General features: G+C 58.8%; 1 protein-coding gene across 1 annotated transcript; it reads left to right on the plus strand.

Annotated features, from left to right (window-relative positions):
• Window positions 1–1,510: 1,510 nt before the first annotated feature.
• Window positions 1,511–11,160, plus strand: LOC133629292 (scavenger receptor cysteine-rich type 1 protein M130-like). The gene is given in 14 exon segments (XM_062019950.1): window positions 1,511–1,919; window positions 2,525–2,833; window positions 3,690–4,052; window positions 4,666–4,974; window positions 5,194–5,508; window positions 6,131–6,457; window positions 6,542–6,856; window positions 7,099–7,413; window positions 8,200–8,262; window positions 8,350–8,664; window positions 9,788–9,913; window positions 10,211–10,306; window positions 10,717–10,800; window positions 10,964–11,160. Coding segments are annotated over 14 exon segments (3,543 nt in total).
• The last annotated feature ends 6,176 nt before the right edge of the window (window positions 11,161–17,336 follow it).

Raw genomic sequence — 17,336 nt, forward strand, 5'->3', positions numbered from 1 at the left:
GCTGGTCCTGGGGAAGGGGCTGCAGTGGTGGCTCCTGTGAGGAGTTGTTGGAAACTTCCATTGGCACAGAGGGGGCTGGAGCAGGGCCAGAGGCTGCTTCCCTGCTCTCCTGACACCGGCCCTGCTGCAGCCCTGGCCCTGTGGTTGCGCAGCACGGGGATGGCTCGGACACTGCTACCGCAGGCCTTTAGCCGTGCCCAGCAGAGGAAATGCTCGGGGCTGCTGCTCCACACTCCGTGGTTCGGGGGCTGAAAAGCTGGTCCCCCCTCAGCTCCTCTGGCCCTGCCTGGTGACAACCCCCCAGCACGGTGCCATGACCCCGCAGCGGAGCCGTCTCTCAAATATGGTCATGAACGGTGCTGGAGAAGTTCATTGGAGGCCTGGGCTGTGTGGCAGGGGAGAGAGCTCCTGATAATGTCTCCAAAGGTGCTGCTGCTGCTGCTTTGATTGGCTGCTGCTGCAGCTGGGCTGGCATCTGCAGAGAGAACTTGCCCTCCCCTGGCCATTGTCTCCGGGAGGTTCAGGAGCCGTGGCAGGGAGCGTGGTGCAGCAGGGATGTGCTGGCGGGGCAGGAGGCTCAGGATGGGCCCTGAGGGACTGAGCTGCCCTCAGATGCTGTGGCTGCTCCTCTGGATTCAGCTGTGGAGGGGTAAGTGCTGGGTCCCTTGTCCCACAGCCCAGGGCCAGCAGGTACCTGTGTGCCCAGTGGCATCTGTCTGGGTATGGGGTTCCTTTGGGGATGCACCTGAGAGCAGAGGCAGAAGGTGCTCAAGTCCATGGAGCCTGTGCCCTCCCCTGTGCCCTTTTGGGTGGGAGAGCATCTGCTTTTGCAGGGCTCCAGTGCTCAGGGCAGCCTGTCCCTGGCTGCATTCACAGAGCCTGTGTCCTGGGACAGCCTTTTGCCAGCACTGTGCCCCTGGAGCTGGTGGTGGCCTGGCTGGGCCAGAAGCACCCAGAGATGCCCAGGGCACTGCAAATGCCTGGGGTGCCCCAGGGTGTTGGATGCTCCTCTTCTAGCCCTTGGTCCAGGAGATTCCTGACCTCACGAGCGCAGCTTGTGCCCCTCCCAGAGAGGAGAACCAGGGTGTCTGTAGCAGAGAGACACAAAGAGCACGAAGCACCTTCAGTCCCTTCGTGGCCATTGTCCCCCTGGGGCAACTGGATGCCGTTTCCTCTAGTCCTTTCACTGGTTACTTGGGAGAGGAGGCTGACTGAGTTAATCACCTATATCAGCTGGAGGGGCAGCCTGAACCGAAACTTTCCTGGTGGTTCCCCATTTCCAAATGGCTGGTTGCTCACTGACAGCAGCACTTAGCATTCAGCGACTGGGCTGGGGGCAGCTCTGCAGCTCAGCAGGTCCGAGGCACTATCAAGTTCTCATCCCTGTCCCAAGCTCCCCTGGTGTTGCCAACATCTAAGGCTGCAGAGGATAAAGCAGATTCCCTCACTGCTGTTCCTTCTCTCAAAATGTGGATGTAACTTTAGGTTCCAGGAGTGCAAATACGTCTCAATGAGTCCTCTGAGAAGCAAGGCAGAGGATTCCCCCAGCCCTGCAGTGCTGGGGCTCAGGGCTGCTCTAAATGGTCCTTTGTCAGTGTCTGAAGGTGCTGTGGAGCTGAGGCTGGTGGATGGTGAACATCGCTGTGCTGGGAGAGTGGAAGTGAGACAAGAGCAAGAGTGGGGCACCGTGTGCGATGACTACTGGGATATGGACGATGCAGAAGTGATTTGTAAGCAGCTGGACTGTGGGACTGCAATTGGAGCTCCCCGGGGTGGCTATTTTGGGGCAGGAACTGACTTCATCTGGATGGATGATGTCACCTGTAATGGTACCGAGTCTGCCCTGTCTGACTGCAAATATGAAGGCTGGGGAAAACATGACTGCGATGAGGGTGAGGAGGCCGGAGTGATTTGTTCAGGTAAGGGGTAAGCCTGGGGCTGATATTTGGTACTGGGTTGTGAGAAAGTAACTGTCTGTTTCATCAGGAAGCCCCATGTATTAACTGAAGCAGGGCCCAGTTGGACTTGAGATTTTGCCCAGATTTGTTTCATAGTTGGACAAGAGAACCCTCTCAGGTTCACCAAGGGCAAGGGCATAGACCTGCAGCTGGGCAGGAACAGCCCATGCACCTGGACAGGATGGGGATGGCATGCTGGAGAGCAGCTCTGCAGAGGGGTGTGGGACTTCCATTGGGAAACAACTAAACATGAGCAGCACTGTGCCTTCATGAGCAAGAAGGCCAAAGGCATCCTGGGGTACATCAAGACATGTGTGGGCAGCAGGTCGAGGGAGGTTCTCCTCTGCTCTGTTCATACAGCATTTGGAGTCCTGTGTCCAGTTTTGGGCTCCCCAGTTGCAGGGAGACAGGGAACTGCTGGAGAGAGGCCAGTGCAGGGTTACCAAGATGCTGAGGGGAGGGAACATCTCTGTGGGGACGAAAGGCTGGGGGCCCTGGGGCTGTGGAGGCTGGAGAGGGGAAGTTTGGGCTCAGGGGCAGCTCCTCACCACGTTGTTTCTTGGCAGGATTTGTGCGTCTGGTGGGAGGGCAGAGCCGCTGCTCAGGACGTGTGCAGGTCCATGCCGAGGGACAGTGGAAAGGCGTCTGCGGCTCCCACTTTGGTGCCCAAGCTGCCGCTGTGGCCTGCAGGGAGCTGCGCTGCGGCGGGGCCCTGTCTGTGTCTGGCACAGCTGCCTCTGGAGCGGGGCTGGGTGCCAGCTGGGACAGAGAGCTGCGCTGCGTGGGGAATGAATCCCAGCTCATCTCCTGCCCCACGGGGCCCTCGGGGGAGCGGCCCTGCAGCCAGCAGGACAGCGCTGTCCTCACCTGCACACGTAAGGGCTGCAGGACGGGGGCTGGAAGCCAGGGCTGTGCTGGGGCTGTGCTGGGGCTGTGCTGGTGCTCGGGGAGCAGAGGCAGGCCGTGCTGGGCGGGCTGTGGGGCCAGGAGGGCTGCCGGGCTTGTGTGCAGCAGGCTGCCAGTGCCCAAGGACAAAGGTGTGCTGGCCCTGGGGCCTCTCCTTACCTTAATCACTTGATCTGTTAAGCAAGAGGCTCTTCTCCCCAGCCTGTATCCCTGTGTTGATCTTCAGCTGTTTGTCTCGTTCAGGCCTGTGGTACTAAAACCCCGTGTGGTGTTGTTACCCAGCACCCTGCAGGGTTTTGATGGGCCTTAAACCTCTCCTGGAGGTTTCCAAACCCGCCAGGACACATTCCTGTGCTCCTGGTCAAGGGGAACCCATTTAAGCAGGGGATTGGACTAGATGAGCTCCAGAAGTCCCTTCTCACCCCCACCATTCAAAGTTCCCATGCTTCCACAACTCCAAGGTCTCTGCCAGCTGCCTGTCCTGAATCTGACACTCAGGCACTTCTTTGGGTGGTTCTATTTGGGAGGGGATATAACCAACTGGATGCTTTTTCCTGCTGCCTCTTTTTCCATTGGCCTGGGAGCTGATTGCCCCTAGGGACCGAGGTCTGTCCGAAAAGGATGGGCCTTACAGTGCCTGGCTGCTGCTTCCTCTGGTGATTGGGTGCTTTGCAATCGCTGTCTGATGCTGGGTCCGTATTTGGTCGGGGATCCCCGTGCTGTGAACAAACCCCTTTCTTCCAATGCCCACAAAAACACCCAAACTGACAATAAACCCCAAGCTTTGAGTTGACTTCCCAGACAGGGGATTCCCCCACCCCACAGTGCTGGGGCTCGGGGCTGCTCTGACTGGTGCTGTGTCAGTGTCTGAAGGTGCTGTGGAGCTGAGGCTGGTGGATGGTGAACATCGCTGTGCTGGGAGAGTGGAAGTGAGACGAGAGCACGAGTGGGGCACCGTGTGTGATGACTTGTGGGACATGGCCGATGCAGAGGTGGTTTGTAAGCAGCTGGACTGTGGGGCTGCCCTTGGAGCTACCCAGGATGGCTATTTTGGGCCAGGATCTGGGTTCATCTGGATGGATGATGTGACTTGTAACGGCACCGAGCCTGCCCTCTCTGACTGCAAATATGGAGGATGGGACAAACATGACTGCGATGAGGGTGAGGAGGCTGGAGTTATTTGTTCAGGTAAGGAGTCAGCCTGGTGTTGATCTTTGAGTCTGGGTTGGGGGAAGGGATCTGGCTGTGCTCTCAAAAAGCCTCAAGCAGATACTGGAGCAGGGCCCATTTGAGCTTGAGTGTCCCTGTACCTGTTTTGGCAAGGGGAATCTCCTGAGGTTCATGAGGAGACCGTGCAGAGTCCTGCACTGGGGAAAGAACAACCTCATGCCCCAGGACAAACTGTGGGTGACCTGCTTGAGGGCACCTCTATTGAGAAGGACCAGTGACTGCTGGTTGACATAAAACCAGAGTCATAAGCAGTGACATATCCTCGTTGTCAAAAAGCCAATAGCATCCTGGAGGGCATCAAGAACAGTGTAGCCAGCAGGTTGATGAGTATCTCCTCCCCTTCTGCTTTACATGTCTAATGCTACATCTGGAGTCCTGTGTCCGGTTCTGAGCTCTTCAGCTGAAGGGAGACAGGGAACTGCTGGAGAGAGGCCAGTGCAGGGTTACCAAGATGCTGAGGGGAGGGAACATCTCTGTGAGGATGAAAGGCTGGGGGGCCCTGGGGCTGTGGAGGCTGGAGAGGAGAAGTTTGGGCTCAGGGGCAGCTCCTCACCACGTTGTTTCTTGGCAGGATTTGTGCGTCTGGTGGGAGGGCAGAGCCGCTGCTCAGGACGTGTGCAGGTCCATGCCGAGGGACAGTGGAAAGGCGTCTGCAGCTCCCACTTTGGTGCCCAAGCTGCCGCTGTGGCCTGCAGGGAGCTGCGCTGCGGCGGGGCCCTGTCTGTGTCTGGCACAGCTGCCTCTGGAGCGGGGCTGGGTGCCAGCTGGGACAGAGAGCTGCGCTGCGTGGGGAATGAATCCCAGCTCATCTCCTGCCCCACGGGGCCCTCGGGGGAGCGGCCCTGCAGCCAGCAGGACAGCGCTGTCCTCACCTGCACACGTAAGGGCTGCGGGAGGGGGGCTGGAGGCCGGGGCTGTGCCAGGGCTCGGGGAGCAGAGGCCGGACGTGGCTCTGGGGCCAGGAGTGCTGCCGGGCTTGTGTGCAGCAGGCTGCCAGTGCCCAAGGACAAAGGTGTGCTGGCCCTGGGGCCTCTGTGACAGCTGCTGCGGGCCCAGGAGCCCCAGGGCAGCCCCTCTCCTCCTCCTCCTGTGTCCCCAGAGTACGCAGGGTTCAGGCTGGCCAACGGCAGCACAGCGTACGAGGGGAGGGTGGAGGTTCAGCTGCTGGAGACCTGGGGGACCCTCTGTGCCTCGCACTGGGATCTGGCCGATGCCCACGTTCTCTGTGGGCAACTGGGCTGCGGCTTTGCCGAGTCCATTCCTGGAGGAGAGCGTTTCGGCCCGGCGCCCGGCCCTGTCTGGAGAGACTCCTTCCACTGCGATGGGACTGAAGCCCGGCTGAGCCAGTGCCCAGTGACCGCGCTGGGGGCCTCCCCGTGCTCCCGCGGGAACAACGCCGCGCTCATCTGCTCAGGTGAGCGCCGGGAAGATGCCGCCTCCACCCCCTTTGGCCTCGGGGTGCTGTGTGGCCGCCCAAAGAAGGGGTCTCGTGGCAGCAGCGGGCTGAATGTCTCCCTGGAGAAAGCCTGGCTTCCCCAGGAGCCCGTGTGGTGTCCATGACAGGACAAGGGGTACCAGGCACAGGCTGGAACACAGGGAGTTCCACTGGGACAGGAGGAGCACAGGCTGCCCAGGGAGGGTGGGGAAGCTCCTTCTTGGGAGGTTTCCCAGCCTGCCTGTCAAGTTATTGTGCTCTCTGATTGAGGGGAGCCTGCTTTAGAAGGGAGTTGGGCTGGAGGATCTGTGCAGGGCTCTTCCTGCCCCCATCACACTGTGCTTCTGTGATTCTGAAGTGCAGAAAGGGCCCGAGCTTAGCCTATATTTTTCATCAGCACAAGGCTCCATCTTGTCATGTTTAGTACAAAACCCCTGCCTTGCCCTTCTCCCTGAAGAGTGCCACGGGCCCTGTTGCCACTGATGGCGGTAAGGGCCATGGGGTGGTGGTGGCCGTGGCAGGGTGAGGGGAGCGCTTGGACTGCAGCCGCTTCAAGGGCTTCTCCAACAGAAAGGATTGGGCGATTGTCTGCTCTCCACAGGCCCCGTGGGCTCCGGGTCCCTGCGGCTGGTGGGGGGAGGGAGCCGGTGCGCCGGGCGAGTGGAGATCTTCCAGCACGGGACGTGGGGCAGAGTCCTGTCTGAGCAGTGGGACGTGGCGGAGGCCCGTGTGGTGTGTCGGCAGCTGTGGTGCAGAGAGGCAGAGACGGCCTACAACCCGCCCAAGGCCGAGCGAGGGACGGGCCCCGTGGGGCTGCGAGGGGTGCGGTGCCAGGGGCACGAGGCCCAGCTGAGCCTCTGCAACGTCTCCTGGCCCGGGAGGCCGGCGGCAGAGGGGGTCGTGGAGGACGTGGGGGTGGTCTGCGAGGGTGAGTGTCCCCACGGGCCCCCCGGGGCACAGGGTGGGCGGGCAGCCAGCCCCCGCCGCCATCTGGGCTCCGTCCCCGCCGCAGGGAGCCGGCGCGTGCGGCTGGCGAACGGGCCCGGGCGCTGCGCCGGGAGAGTGGAGATCTACTCCCAGGGCAGCTGGGGCAGCGTCTGCGACGACGGCTGGGACCTGCCCGATGCCGCCGTCGTGTGCCGGCAGCTGGGCTGCGGAGGGGCCGTGCGGGCGCCGGGCTCTGCCGCCTTTGGGGAGGGCTCCGGGCACATCTGGCTGGACGGCGTCAACTGCTCCGGGGCCGAAGCCGCTCTCTGGGACTGCCCAGCCGGGCCCTGGGGGCGGCACGACTGCGGGCACAAAGAGGACGCCGGAGCCGTCTGCTCGGGTGCGTGGCGGGAGCTGTGGTGGGAGGCTGGTGCTCAGGGAGCCCGGGCCAGCAGGAGAGCCGGGCACGGCCAGCGCTGGCCCGGGCTGCCGCTGAGCTCCTGCGCGGGCACCTCCTGGGAACAGCCAGGGACGGGCAGCGCCGGGGCCGCCGGGGTCCCTGGGGAGCTCAGCTGTGCCTGGGGGTGGGCGGCAAGGGCAGCGGTGTGTGGCCCTCAGGGACTCGTCTCTCTCCCCTGCCAGAGTTCACGGCCCTGAGGCTGGAGAACAGCAACGGCTGCTCCGGCTGCCTGCAGGTTTTCTACAATGGGATGTGGGGCAGCGTTTGCTCCAACTCGCTGACTCTCGAGACGGTGTCGCTGGTGTGCAAGGAGCTGGGCTGCGGGGACACAGGGACCCTGGAATCGCTCCTGCCCCATCGCAGGGTGTCTGGCCCTGCCTGGCTGGACAACATCCAGTGTGGGGAGAGAACCAGCTCTTTCTAGCAGTGTCCCTCCGCTCCCTGGAACCCGCAGTCCTGTGTCGATCTGCGGGAGGAGATCCACATCACCTGCAACGGTAACTCGGAGCCACCCAGGCACCAGGGTCACCCCGGCTCCTGCTCCCCCTGGGCATGGCCAAGGCAGAGAATACCGGAATCACAGAGTTGTTTGGGTTGAAAAAGACCTTGAAAGTCATTGAGTCCCAGCCCTCCCCTCACACCACAAAGCCCACCATTGACCCATGGCCCTCAGCACCTCAGCTCCACGGTGTTGGGGTTGGTCCAAGGATGTGGAGTCCCTCACCTCCGTGGGAAGCTTTAGAATGGGGCTGTCAATCCTCTCAGGGAAACAGTTCTTCTCAGCTCTAATATAAACCTCCCCTGGGGAAACTTGAGGCTGTTTCCTCTTGTCCTATCACTCCTTACTTGGGAGAAGTGACCGATCCTCTCCTCACTCCGACCTCCTGCCAGGCAGCTGCAGAGAGTGATCGTGTCATTCCTCAGTCTCCTCTTTGCCAGCCTGAACACCCTCATTCTCTCAGCCCCTCCCAGTCAGAGTTGTGCTCCAGCCCCTCATAAAACTGGCCTCAGCCCATGCCTCCACTGTGATGGTGAGGGGCACAGGAACGGGCTGCACAGAGGGGCTGTGGAGTCTCCTTCTCTGGTGACTTTCCAAACCCACCTGGATGAGTTCCTGTGTGACCTACTCTAGGTGGCCCTGCTCTGGCAGGGGAATTGCACTGGATGAGGTCTCGAGGTCCCTTCCCAACCTTAGGATTCCGTGATTGTGTGATTCTGTGATCCCCACTCTCCTCTGCCCCATCCCCCGAGCAGCCCCTTCACCACAGCATTTCCTCCTCCAGGGCTTCGCTCTGCAGTGCCCCCGACCCCGCCGGCCCCGTGCCCCAACGCCACGAGCTGCACAGGTAGGGAGCTGCTCCTCTGCTGCCCCTCTGGCCTGGCAGGGCTGTGCCCACCATCCCGCTGCCCCAGCAGCTCTGTGGCTCCTGCAGACAGGGAGAGGATCCGCGCCATGGGAGGAGAGGACGGCTGCTCGGGCCGGGTGGAGCTGTGGCACCGCGGCTCCTGGGGGACGGTGTGTGACGACGCGTGGGACGTGCGGGATGCCGAGGTGGCCTACAGGCAGCTGGGCTGTGGGCCCGCCGTGGCCGCCCTGCCCGAGGCTGCCTTTGGGGAGGGCACGGGCCCCATCTGGCTGGAGCTGGTGGAGTGTCGGGGCACAGAGGCAGCTCTGCAGCACTGCTGGGCCTGGCCCGGGGACCGTGGGCTCTGCCGGCACAAGGAGGACACGGCCGTGCGCTGCGCGGGTGAGTGCAGGGGCTGCAACTCTGCCCGGGGCAGGGGCAGGGGGTTGGGGAAGGGATTTGGGCTCGCTTGGGCCTGGCATCATGGCCCTGGCCTCTCATGGAGTTCGTCAGGCTGGAAATGTCCTTTGAGATCATGGAGTCCAAGTGTTGCCCTCACACTGCCAAGCTCACCACTGACCCATGGCCCCCAGCACCTCAGCTCCACGGCTTTGGGATCCCTCCAGGGCTGAGGACTCCCCCACCTCCCTGGGCAGCCTGGCACAGGGGCTGACAACCCTCTCAGGGAAACAGTTCTGCCTCAGCTCCAACCTCAACCTCCCCTCGGACAGCTTGAGGCTGTTTCCTCTTGTCCTATCACTCCTTACTCGGGAGAAGTGATTTATCCCCACCTCACTCCACTCTCCTGTCAATCACCCCTCAGTGTCCTTCTAACTGGATCAAGCTCCAAGCCCCCAGTCCCTGGGAAGGGCCATCCCCACGTTTTCCCCCTCTCCAGAGCCAGAACCTCCCTGTGCAGTGCAGGCGCCTGGTGCCGAGTGACAGCAGCCTCAGTGGAACCGGCCATCCCGCGGCCACTGCCCATGGGGCCCAGCAGCCCTGGGGCTGGCCCCTGGCTACCTGGGTCATCCCACCTGCTGCCTGGATCACAGACACTGGGCCTCATCCTGCTCTGGCTTTGCAGCACTGCAGGATGGGGCAGCTTGGGCTGTGGGATGTTTCAGGGCTGCCCCAGATACAGGGGGCTGTGGTGGGGAGGGGGCTCCCTGACACCCGCACAACCTCAGAAGCACAGCTCTGCTTTTCCTCCCCTGCAGCTCCAGTTGCGACAGCAGCATCACCACCCCGAGCAGGTAACTTGTCTTGTCCCTGGGGATCCCTGGGGCTGGGCTCTGCCCCTAAGCCTGAGGGAAGGGGCTGCTTGCTGGGGGGTGCAAATGTGGTGGGAGGAGGCCCTGGGCTGGGGTTGAGGGGCTGGAGAGGGCTGTAAGTGGCTCAGCAGAGTGGGAGCTGCCCCAGTGCTGGATCCTGGGCTGCTCCGTGTGTGCCGGCAGCCAGGACTGGTACTGCCTCCAGCTCCCCAGCCCCGGATGGCGCTGCCCCTTCCATGCTCTTGCCCATGCAGGTCCCACACGAGGCCGTGTGAGCAGCGACGGGAGAGTCTCGGTGCCCGTCATCGTCTGCATCGTCCTGGGGGCCCTTCTCTGCCTGCTCCTGGCCCTCCTGGCTGGGCAAGTGCTGAGGCGCAGAGGTGGGTCCTTGCAGAATGGTCCCGGGGGCAGATGGCTCCTGGCGGGGCTGTGGGGGCTGCAGGGTGGCACCGAGGGGCAGGGGCAGAGCTGAGGGGATGAGGCTGGGCGCTGCCTGGAGCAGCTGCAGAGCGTCTGCGCAGCGCCATTGCCCTCCCTGGGGATGTGGCAGCCACGGCTGGGCAGCGCAGTGGGGCTGGAGCAGCCCTGGGCTGGCCCCAGGAACAGGTCTGGGGGAGCACGGTGGGGTCCCGCAGCCCCTCTGCCCGTCCCTGTGCCAGCGCTGTCCCTGTGCCCAGGCTCCAGGAGAGCTCAGCAGCCCTTCCCCGAGGCCGTGTACGAGGAGATCGGTTACAGCCCGGTGTGGCAGGAGCAGGAGAGGTTTGGGCGCTCAGGTGGGTGCGGGGCTTTCCTGGGGGCACATCTGCAGGCCCCTTTCCCCTGGCCCCGAGACAGGGCTGGTCCCTCACAACCCCCAACTCTTGCAGCACGTGGGCTGTGCAGGGAGCATCTGGGTCGTGGCCCAGCCAAAGCAGCTCCCTCCCCTCCAGCTTTCCCTGTCCCATCCTGACAGCCCCTCTCCTCCTGCCCACCACCAGACCCCCGAGGATGGAGGGAGAGAGGGAGGGAGAGAAGGGACTGTGCTGTGAGACAGTCTCTCCATAGATGGTGTTTGTCCAAGGGGAGCTGGGTGTATTCCCAGCCGGCCTCATCCCTGTGCAGTCCCAGCTCTGGGAGTCCTCCATCCCCTTCCCCAGCAGCTGTGGGGGCTTCGCTGCATGATACCCACTGTGTATCTCCCCAGGCTCCTCCTCAGAGGGGTCCCTGCCCCGGCTGCAGCCCTCCCCTGTGGCCAGTGAGGAGGAGGATGCTGTGGGAGCAGCTCCAGGTAAGGCTGGGATGGAATGAGGTGGCCCCGAGTGTCACCATGGGAGACGGGGAGGCCATGAGGGGGTCTCCTGTGGTCTCAGCCCCGTGTCCCTGCACATCTACCCGCCCTCTGCTCCATGCGAGGCGTCTGCTCCCTGTCAGCGGCTCCCCTCTCCTTCCAGACAGCCCCGTCCTGCCCTCAGGCGGCCCAGCGGATGGCTATGATGATGCCAGAGAGGTTTCTGAGCCCGAGGAGGCTGCTGGCCCTGGGCAGGGAGCTTGGCAAAGGCCCAGGGAGCCGGAGGAGGGAGCAGGGCCCGGGGACGTGGCTGCAGGTGAGAGGGAAATGCCCTGGTGCCGCCTGAGGCGCTGCCGTTAGCGAGGCCCAAAGCTGCCGGGAAGGGCGAAGCTGCCAAGGAGTGTTCCTTGGAAGGGCCGGGGCTGGCAGCAGGAGCTGCAGGTGGTGAGGAGCAGGGAGGAGGGGGACGCGCAGGAGGGGAAACTGCAACGTCCTGCCTCGCTGCTGGCAGGGGCGAAGCTGCACTCCCGCAGAAGCGCCAGGGTCCCTGGAGCTGGAGGAGAGCCCTCGTCCCTGTCCCGGGGGAGCTGCAGCTACGACGATGCCCAAGAGGTGTCTGTGGCACGTCCCTGTGAGGATACCAAGGCCGTGGCACCGCAGGTTGGGGCACAACAGCCCCCGACGGGAGCGCGCGATGCTGCCGCAGGGCCGCAGCAGCCGGGAGAGCCCTGAGCACCAGGACACTGTCTGCACCCAGGGGCGGCAGAAGGAGTTTCCTCTGGCTTTGGCCTCGTGCCGAGCCTCAGTGTCGCGGTGGTTGTGATTAAAAGCCTCGGGGGGTTGCCCCGCAGCCGGTGCTTCCCTGTGCAGGTGTCGCAGTGTCTCGTGGCGCTGGGAAGGAGCCCGTCCCAGGGGCAGCGGGTTTGGGGTCGGGCTTTGGGGCCGCGGGAGCCCCTCAGCCCTTGGGCACGTGCCCCTGGCACAGACACTGCCACGCCGCCAGCCGCGGGGCCGGCACAAAGGGCCTTGTGGGAGGTGCCGCCACGTGTCCCCGTGGCAGTGCCCATCTCTTCAGCTCCCAGCGGGGTCAGGAGGCAGCTGTGCTCCCCGCCACCCTGATGTGGGCCACACAGGCTGGGATTCCCTCTTCCCACCCTCTGCCATCATCCCCCTCACTGGGGGCCATTCCTGCTGCCTCAGGGCCTGGCACAGCCCCAGCGCTCTGGGCACAGCCGCAGAGCCACCTCCTCCCTCAGCAGGGCCCGGGATGTTCCACAGCAGCCCTGGGACCCTCTTGTGCAGCTCCCCTCCAGCCCCCACCTCTGCCTTCCTGCTGCCTCAACAGGGATGTCACTTTGGGCTTGTGCAGGCTCAGAATTTGTGTGTGGGAGCAAGAGGCTGGGGGCAGAGGGGCTGGGGACACCTTTCTGTCACTCAGCACTGCTGGAGGGCCAGGCCAATGGAGATGGGATGCCCAGGAGACACGTGCTGCAGCCCAAAGCAGTGGCCCAGCCCCTGGCCTGGCTGAGGAGGAGGCTCAGGGGAACACGTTTCCATGGCACAGGAGATGTTTGTGTCTCTCCCCTAAAGCAGGAGCTGCTGGCAGCACTGCCAGGGTCCCTCTCCCATGCTCAGGGTTTTCACCTGCCTGGCCGCCCACAGCAGGGAAAGCTCTTACACTGAAGCCAGGAGGGGAGGAGGGTTGGACACTCAGGCAGGGCCTGGCTCCCAGACTGCCACCATTGCAGCTGGGTCACAGAGTCACAGCATCAACCACAGAGTCACAGAGCCACAGAATCCATCACAGAGTCACAGAATCTATCACAGAGTCACAGCATCAACCACTGAGTCACAGAGTCACAGCATCAGCCACAGAGTCACAGAGTCACAGCATCAACCACAGAGTCACAGAGCCACAGAATCCATCACAGAGTCACAGAATCTATCACAGAGTCACAGCATCAACCACTGAGTCACAGAGTCACAGCATCAGCCACTGAGTCACAGCATCAACCACAGAGTCACAGAGTCACAGCATCAGCCACTGAGTCACAGAGTCACAGCATCAACCACAGAGTCACAGAGTCACAGCATCAACCAGAGTCACAGAGTCACAGCATCAACCACAGTCACAGAGTCACAGCATCAACCACTGAGTCACAGAGTCACAGCATCAACCACAGAGTCACAGAGTCACAGCATCAACCAGAGTCACAGAGTCACAGCATCAACCACAGAGTCACAGAGTCACAGCATCAACCACAGAGTCACAGAGTCACAACATCAACCACAGTCACAGAGTCACAGCATCAACCACTGAGTCACAGAGTCACAGCATCAGCCACTGAGTCACAGAGTCACAGCATCAACCAGAGTCACAGAGTCACAGCATCAACCACAGAGTCACAGAGTCACAGCATCAACCAGAGTCACAGAGTCACAGCATCAACCACAGAGTCACAGAGTCACAGCATCAACCAGAGTCACAGAGTCACAGCATCAACCACTGAGTCACAGAGTCACAACATCAACCAGAGTCACAGAGTCACAGCATCAACCACTGAGTCACAGAGTCACAACATCAACCAGAGTCACAGAGTCACAGCATCAATCATAGAAACATTATAAAAAGTACAAAAATTAAAGTGATTTTATCAAATAGGCTGTTTAAATTAAGTTTACAAATAACTTGACAGAGCTCAGCAAAACTGGGTTTGCAGATGTTTGCTGACTTCACGCTCCTTAGGCACCAGCAGCCTTTGGGCTTTCTGAGGCAGGAGCTTCCCTTCTTATCAGCCTGTTCTCAGGTTCACACAAGGAAGTTGTTGATTCATGGTCATCCCAACTTAGTGTTCCTACAGGCTCAACATTAACTCCTTCTAACCACCACAGCCTGTTTCTCAAGCTCCTTGTCTTTGCTTTAAAGGAAAATTACATTCCATAAGGAACAAAGATGCGTCTTGGAGGCTAAAAATAAGTGGTGGGCTGCTAAAAATGCCCCTTTGGGTCTAAAACCAGGCTCTGGAAGCACAAGTGAAGATTTAGGAAGAGAAAAAAGGAAGCTTTAGAGCTTACAGAAGAGCTTTTAGGACCCCAAGAGGAAGATTTTAAGGTTTAAAATGAGACTTAGGGTTCCAAGAGGGAGGTTTTGAGCTGTAAAACTAGGATTTGGACCCTCGCTTCTTGCTTTGGGCCTTAAATGTGAGATTTTGAGGCCTTAAAAGTGAGGGTCTGGACCCTAGAAATGAGGGTTTGAGCTCTAAGAATGAGGTTCTGGGACTTAGCAATGAGGATTTGAATCCTCTAAATAAGGATTTAGGTCCTGAAATAGGGGTTTGAGACAAAAAATAAGGCTTCAGGCCATGAAAAGTTGTTTTGAGGCCAGAAAATGCAGATTTAGACACTAAAAAGGAGTATTTGGACACTCAAGATGCAGCTTTGAGTGTAAAAATGACAGGTAGAATGCTAAGAATGCAATTTTGGAACCTAAAACAAGGATCTGGAGGCTGGAAAGAAGATTCTGGAGAAGCAAAAATGAGGATTTGGTCCTGAAAAAAAGAACATTCCAGGCTTTGGACCCTAAAAAATTGGACTTTGATTGCTAAAGATGAGACTTGGAGCCCTAAAAAAAGAGGCTCTATGTCCCAAATACAAGGCTTCGGACCTTAAAATAAGGCTTTGGGCCTTGAAACTTAGAATTTTGACTCTAAAAATGTAGCTTTGGGTCCTAGGAGAAGGCTTGGGACCCTAATTTCAGGCTTTGGAACCTAAAAATGAGGCTTTGGACCCTACACTGACACTTTGAGCCCTAATTTGAGGCTCTGGGCCTAAATATTGTGGCTTTGGACTATAAAGATAGGACTAATCATAAGAACCTAAACTAGGTCTTTGGAACACAAAATGCAGCTTTGAACACTGAAAATGTGTCTTTAGTGCTGAAAAATGAGGTTCTGAGCTTTTGCCTGGCTTGCTTGGCTGCAGCCCGTGTCACATTGATGATGAACAGCCTGTGTGAGAGTGACCACGGTTAGCTCCATCCCTCCACGTTGCAGCTCTTCACATCAGGCCAGAAATAACCCACCGTTACCTTGCCAACCCAGATCCACCTCAGCCCCTTCTGCCTCAGCAGCCTGATGCACCTCTTGGTCTTTTTGATGTTCTTCAGTGGCCACACTCTCAGGGTTTTATTTCCACAGGCAGCTTTTGCAGCTGCCCGTCGATGTCTTGCCACAGCAGGGCAGAAATGGGAGCCAGGGCTCTGCTGTGGGTGTGAGGACACAGCCCTGCATGGTGTGGGCTACACCATGGCGTGAGCCCCTCGGACACTGGGCTGTTCTGCTGTTGGGTGAATGTCCCAGTGGATGATGGAAACTTGTCCTGGCTGTGGCTCCAGTTCCTGTGCTGGAACGCACCGTGTATCCCAGCAGTGAGGGCTCTGTCTTGAGTGACTGCACAGACCAAACACTCTGATACCCAGATTTTATTAATCAGAAATATAAGTTTACTCATTGTGTTCAGATCTTGAAGGAGCTGGGAACAAATCTGAAACAGAAAACCGTTGAGAGCTATTTAATGAAGTTGTAAAGAGATTGATGGGAAACATGGCAAAGGCAGGAAATAGTGGGTAAATCTGTCACTCTCAACCAAAAGCCTTGGGAAGCTGAGGGTTTATATCCTCCACAGCCTGGTCCAGTCCCTTGTTCTCCTGGGTGTCTGAGGGCTCTCAGTGATCCCTCGGGGTGAGGGACAGCTGGAAGCTACAGCCCCAGCTTGAGGCCAGGCTCGTAACCAGAAGGCAGCTGCGATGAAGGGCTCTGAGCTCAGCCCTGGCTGGTGGGACTGTCTGTTTCTACTTGTGTTTTTGAAACTGTGGCTGATTTTTGTCTTCTTCTCGGGGCCTGTGGGCTCTTCATGGACTCTTGTGAATGCACACAGAGTATTTGGTACTCTGCTATTCAGTGTATCTCCCACTGGATGATGGAAACAACTTCTGGGTGTTTGGTTGCAGATGCAGCTCCAGACCCTGAGATGAATCCTGTGCTGTATCCCACTGGTGAGTGGTTTTTCTTCTGTGACTTCACAGACTAAACACTTGTTTTCCATATATTTATTTATTTATTTATTTGGTTTGGTAGGGTAACCTCTCAGCCAGCACTGTGCTGCCTTCCTCGCAGCTTTCCCGTGGCAGCTATCTGCAGAGGCGTGCATTTTGCCTGCTCGGCTCCTGTTGAAAACACAGGCTGCTGCTCAGAGACAAACCTCTCACCCTGAGAGTTACAGACAGACCTTGCCTACACTTGTAGGTAGGTGTCATGGTTTGACATGGAGCCATTTCTGCTAATGGGGAAGGGGCTGTAAAGGCTCCTGTAAGAAGTTGCTGGAAACTCTCCCCAGCTCTGAGCCAGACCCACTGCTGGGGCTGAGCCAACGAGACGCCTCCACCACCACTTTTTAAGAAAAAGCCTGAAGAGAAGGCTTCTCCTGTTCCTTCCTTCATCTGTCCCTTCTTCTCCAGCTGGTGGTGGTGCAAGGAGTGGGAAGAGAGAGAGGAACAAGCATGTGGACTCCAAGGTCAGTGAGGGGAGAGGAGGAGGTGTGCTGGAGCAGAGACTCCCCGCATCCTGCGGAGAGGACTGGTGAAGCTGAGAGTTGTTTGCATTTCGTTGAAGACCCTGGACCAGGGGCAGAGTCATTTTTCTAAAGACCCTGCATCAAGGGCAGAGACTCATTTTGCTAAGGACCCCACACCAGGGGCAGTGATTCTCTTCATTAAAGATGCTGTGCCAGGGGCAGTGACTGTGAAGGGGAAGGAGGTAGAGATGTGGGGAGCAGTGAGCTGGGCCTGGGAAGAAAGAGGGACAGGGGAGGGAGATCTTAAAGAACTGATTGTAATTTTCTCATCATCCTGCTCCCTTTTTGCTTTTGCTCTGTTCTGTTTCTTGTAGAATAAACTCTCCTCCTTTCCTCTCTCAGTCGAGCGCTGGAGTCTGTTTTGCCCAGAGCTGTAATGGGCAGCGAGCCCTCCCTGCCCTTCAGACTAATCATATGCCCCTGCAAAATCATCAGCAGGGAGCACTGAACACTGCCATCAGCCTGTCAGGCAAGTCTGTCGTAGCTCTTGCTGATCCATCCTTTGACTCTTCTTTCTGCAAAATACCAAACCTTCAGGTTCTGTTTCCCAAGGCAAAAGGTCATTTGAAATTCTCTCCAGCTGTCAAGGAGCTTTGTTGTCTGTTCTTCTCCCTCACAGATTCATGTTAGGAATAGAAAAAAAACCCACACAGACAAAATTGGAGATTTTTTAAATGTTTATTATTTTTTTAACCTTTAAAAGTCATGAAAGACCCAACTTCAACAGCTCTGTGATGTGAAACATGCCTGGAGGGAATGGGGTAGAATACTCAGTTACTGCTGCCATGTTTACAGGCTTTGAAGATTCTTCACACCAAGCTGTGCAAGAGCAGTTCACAGCAGCTCCACCTCACGCTGAGGTTTGATGGGATTACTGAGGTCTTTACTAAATCCAATCCCTGCAG

The sequence above is a fragment of the Colius striatus genome, unplaced genomic scaffold (genome assembly GCF_028858725.1).
Source record: "Colius striatus isolate bColStr4 unplaced genomic scaffold, bColStr4.1.hap1 scaffold_37, whole genome shotgun sequence".
NCBI lineage: Eukaryota > Metazoa > Chordata > Aves > Coliiformes > Coliidae > Colius > Colius striatus.